Genomic DNA, 3368 nt, shown 5'->3' on the forward strand with positions numbered 1-3368 from the left:
AAGCAACGGCTTTCATTGGCTGATGCGGTCAAGGAAGGGCATGGGTGTACGTGACGCCGACAATTGTTGCCGCAACCCCGATCATCCATCACTCACTCGCCCCATCATTCACTAATGCCTATAACAACACAAGAGATTTCATCATAGCCTCATCTTCTAGGAAGGGAAATACGTGTCATTCGGTAGCTGGAAATGGCTGCTGCCGCTGCTACTCCTCCTCCTCCTTCCCCTGCCCCCACAACAAGCACAGCCACAGATGGCGCACCTGTAACGCGCCTGCCGTCGTACTTTCCCACAACTGTCAAACAATGCACCGCGCCGACAGATCTCTTCTTTGCGTGCTTCGAGCAGTACGCCGTGATGCAGAGCCCAACCGACACGACCAGTGCGAAGCGGGCACTTCTGCTCTGCCAGCCGCAGCTGCGTGGTTACATGACGTGCATGGAAAAGCACCTCGCTGCAGAGAATACGAAGGCATGGTGGAAGTTCTGGTAAGTAGCGTTACTCTACAATAACGACAAGAACAATAGGTGGTGTGCCTGCGCAGAGGAGAGTAGAGGAGATAAGAACAACAGAAGACAGGAGAAGCATTGGGAAGAGTGTTGCACTGCACGAGTGTCGCCAACTCGCCTCACCACTCAGCAACTAAAACTCCTTCTTGCCACCGCCACTCAGGGCGCGATATTTTTTTGTGTGAGGGGTGGGGGAACCCAGGACGACAGATGTGACGCGGCCCCTACCACTACGTATCGTCTTTGCAATTCCTCTGTGCACCCACTGTCATTCACATCCGTTTCTTTACTAATTTGTTTGTCATTCCCAGATCATACGCGAACACAAGGATAAGAACGTATCAGCGACATCAAAAAGAATAGGGGAAGGAAGTGGCTCAGATGCAGTCAGGTAGCGGCGAGGTGGTGTGCGATGACCAGCCTGAGAGCCAGTCGGCGGCCTCCTCACAGTGTGCGGCTCCGGAGTACGTCGCTTCACCAACCACAGTGGCGGACATGCACGAACAGCTCGATTTGATTCTGGGAGCGTGTGCCCACCTGCAGGAGTTGATGCACAGTCGTCTCCCCGTCACTCAACGGGAGGTGTCAAAGTTGCGGAAGGCTTTCTGGCTTGCAACAGGCAGGATGGACATGTTGGACAGCCGCAGCGGCAGTGTGTGCAGCAGCGAGGACGGCAGGGGGGCTGGTAGCGTGGCCAGCACCGACACCGAGGACTTTACTTGCGCCCGTCCCGACTGGCAGGGTGCGCGGGTGCCCCGTCACCGCAAAAACGCTTCTGCACGCAAATATAGCATTGAAAAGACCCCTGCCAGGAGTGTGTCGGCCGACAACGTGGCTGCGCAGGTGCCCCGCACACCTGTTGGGGGCGGTGGGCAGCCGGACGCGAAAACCGCCGCGTGTGACCGCGCCCTGCGGCAGCTTGAGGAGTATGTGAAGGCACGCCCCGAAGCACAGACACACGACCTGGGCGACACCAGTGACGGCAGTAGGAGCAACGACGGAGAGAAGAGGAAGGTGAGCAGGTGGGGCTTCTTCAGTATTCCGCTTGAACGTCGCCTCCAGACTCTCGTTGTGTCGCTGTTTCTGTTTTACACATTCATTCCCACCTCTCTCGTGCTCACAGTGATGTTTCTGTTGAACTGGTGGACGATGCCGCTCATGGTGGTGTACCTCGTGTATATCTTTACGCTTGGGCGGCCGAGGCACCCGCTGAAGAAAAGTAGTCTCTTCGCACGGCTCAAGCTGTGGCGCTACTACAGTGACTACTTCCCCGTGCGTCTTGTGATTCCTCGCTACGTGCGGCGGCAGTTCGATGCCAGTAAAAATTACTTCTTCATTTATCACCCACACGGCATCCACGGCTTCGGTGCCATCGCGAAATTTGGGTTGGGTGCAAATGTGGACAATCTCCTTCCTGGCATCAGAGTTCACACGCAAACACTCAAGATGAATTTCTTTATTCCGTTCTGGCGCGAGCTCACCATTCTCTGCGGCTCCGGTGACGCCAGCGCGGACTGTATTCGTCGCACTTTGCGAGCTGGTCCTGGTGAGAGTGTCCTGTTGGTCGTTGGAGGGGCGCAGGAGAGCCTGCTAGCCAAGCCAAATACGAATGAGCTGACGCTTCGGGCGCGGAAGGGGTTTGTGCGCATCGCACTGCAGGAGGGCACACCGCTGGTGCCCGTGTACGCGTTTGGAGAGAATGATGTGTACAGGATACCCCGCGTCGCGGAGTCGGAGTGGTGGAGGCGGGTGGAGGGGAGAATCCGTAAGTACACGACATTTGCTGTTCCACTGTTTGTGGGCCGCGGCTGGTTCAACTACTGCTTCGGTGTCCTGCCGCACCGCCGCCCCATCGTTGTGGTGGTTGGGGAGCCCATGCCGGTGCCGAAGATCCCCGACCCAACGCCACAGGAACTGCAGGAGTGGCATGATAAGTATGTGGCTGCGCTGCATCAGCTCTTCAACGAGCACCGCGGCGTATACGACGTGGAGTCTAGTGGTCTGCGTATTCTTTAGTGTTAAGTAAACGGATTGACGCGTGTGTGCGATGGTTTCTGTAGTTGGGTGGTTTGTTTCTTGGACTTGATGTCGTCAGAGAGAACGAGAGAGCGAGCTTACATCAGTGAGGAATTTTTTTTTGTTTCTCGTTCTGTTTCTTTCTTGTTTTTTGTGTTTATGATTTCTGTACCCCGCAGGTAGGTGGTGAGAACTTGAGTGAGTGAGATCTGACACAAGTGAGAGCAGAGCAGAGCAGACGCCCTGGCAATGGTACTCATGTCAACGTACCGCAACAGCAGGCTCGTGTCGAAGGAGTTCCTGCACGGCCCCGTCATGCGCTTCCGTGCGCTGGGCGAGTACTACTTCCAGCGGGCGTGGAATGGCACATTGAATTGGGCCCTCCCTGGCGAGTACCGCCTCTACGCGGTGATGATTCCTTTCATTTACTTCTACCATCGCTGGCACACGGAGCACACGCTCGACGCTGACCACGTCGAGAAGGCCCTCATCATGCGTTGGGGTGGGACGCTGGAGGAGGCGCGGAAGCTGTCGGCGAAGGACCAACTGCGGGTGCGCTGCTTCACGGATATAGAGAAGCTCTACTCGGCGTACGGCCCGAAGGATGTGAATGTGCAGCCAGCGGGTGATATGCTGCCAGGGAAGGATTTCTATCACAAGCCCGGTCAGGAGCACCATTCTCACTGAGTAATGCGCCGTATAACGCAACGCTCAGTATGGAGGGGGGTGGGGAAATGAAGTTAATGGAAAGTCCCATACTGGTGACGTTCGAAGGGAAGGAGGTGTATTAGAGGAGGTATTGTTAGTGGATTTGCACAAATATATATATATATATATATA

General features: G+C 55.6%; 3 protein-coding genes across 3 annotated transcripts; all 3 read left to right on the top strand.

Annotated features, from left to right (window-relative positions):
* Window positions 1-192: 192 nt before the first annotated feature.
* Window positions 193-495, top strand: DQ04_01111100 (hypothetical protein; the record flags this gene model as incomplete). Its single annotated transcript, XM_009310226.1, has 1 exon — window positions 193-495. One exon carries the CDS (start codon window positions 193-195, stop codon window positions 493-495), a length of 303 nt encoding a protein of 100 aa, XP_009308501.1.
* A 398-nt stretch (window positions 496-893) lies between these two features.
* DQ04_01111110 (diacylglycerol acyltransferase) lies at window positions 894-2528 on the top strand (the record flags this gene model as incomplete). Its single annotated transcript, XM_009310227.1, has 1 exon — window positions 894-2528. One exon carries the CDS (start codon window positions 894-896, stop codon window positions 2526-2528), a length of 1635 nt encoding a protein of 544 aa, XP_009308502.1.
* Window positions 2529-2777: 249 nt separating this feature from the next.
* Window positions 2778-3215, top strand: DQ04_01111120 (hypothetical protein; the record flags this gene model as incomplete). The annotated part of the gene is made up of 1 exon (XM_009310228.1): window positions 2778-3215. The coding sequence occupies one exon, from the start codon at window positions 2778-2780 to the stop codon at window positions 3213-3215; it is 438 nt and encodes a 145-aa protein (XP_009308503.1).
* Window positions 3216-3368: the final 153 nt, after the last annotated feature.

This window comes from Trypanosoma grayi, assembly GCF_000691245.1.
Source record: "Trypanosoma grayi strain ANR4 Tgr_111_V1, whole genome shotgun sequence".
In the NCBI taxonomy this organism is placed as follows: Eukaryota; Euglenozoa; class Kinetoplastea; order Trypanosomatida; family Trypanosomatidae; genus Trypanosoma; species Trypanosoma grayi.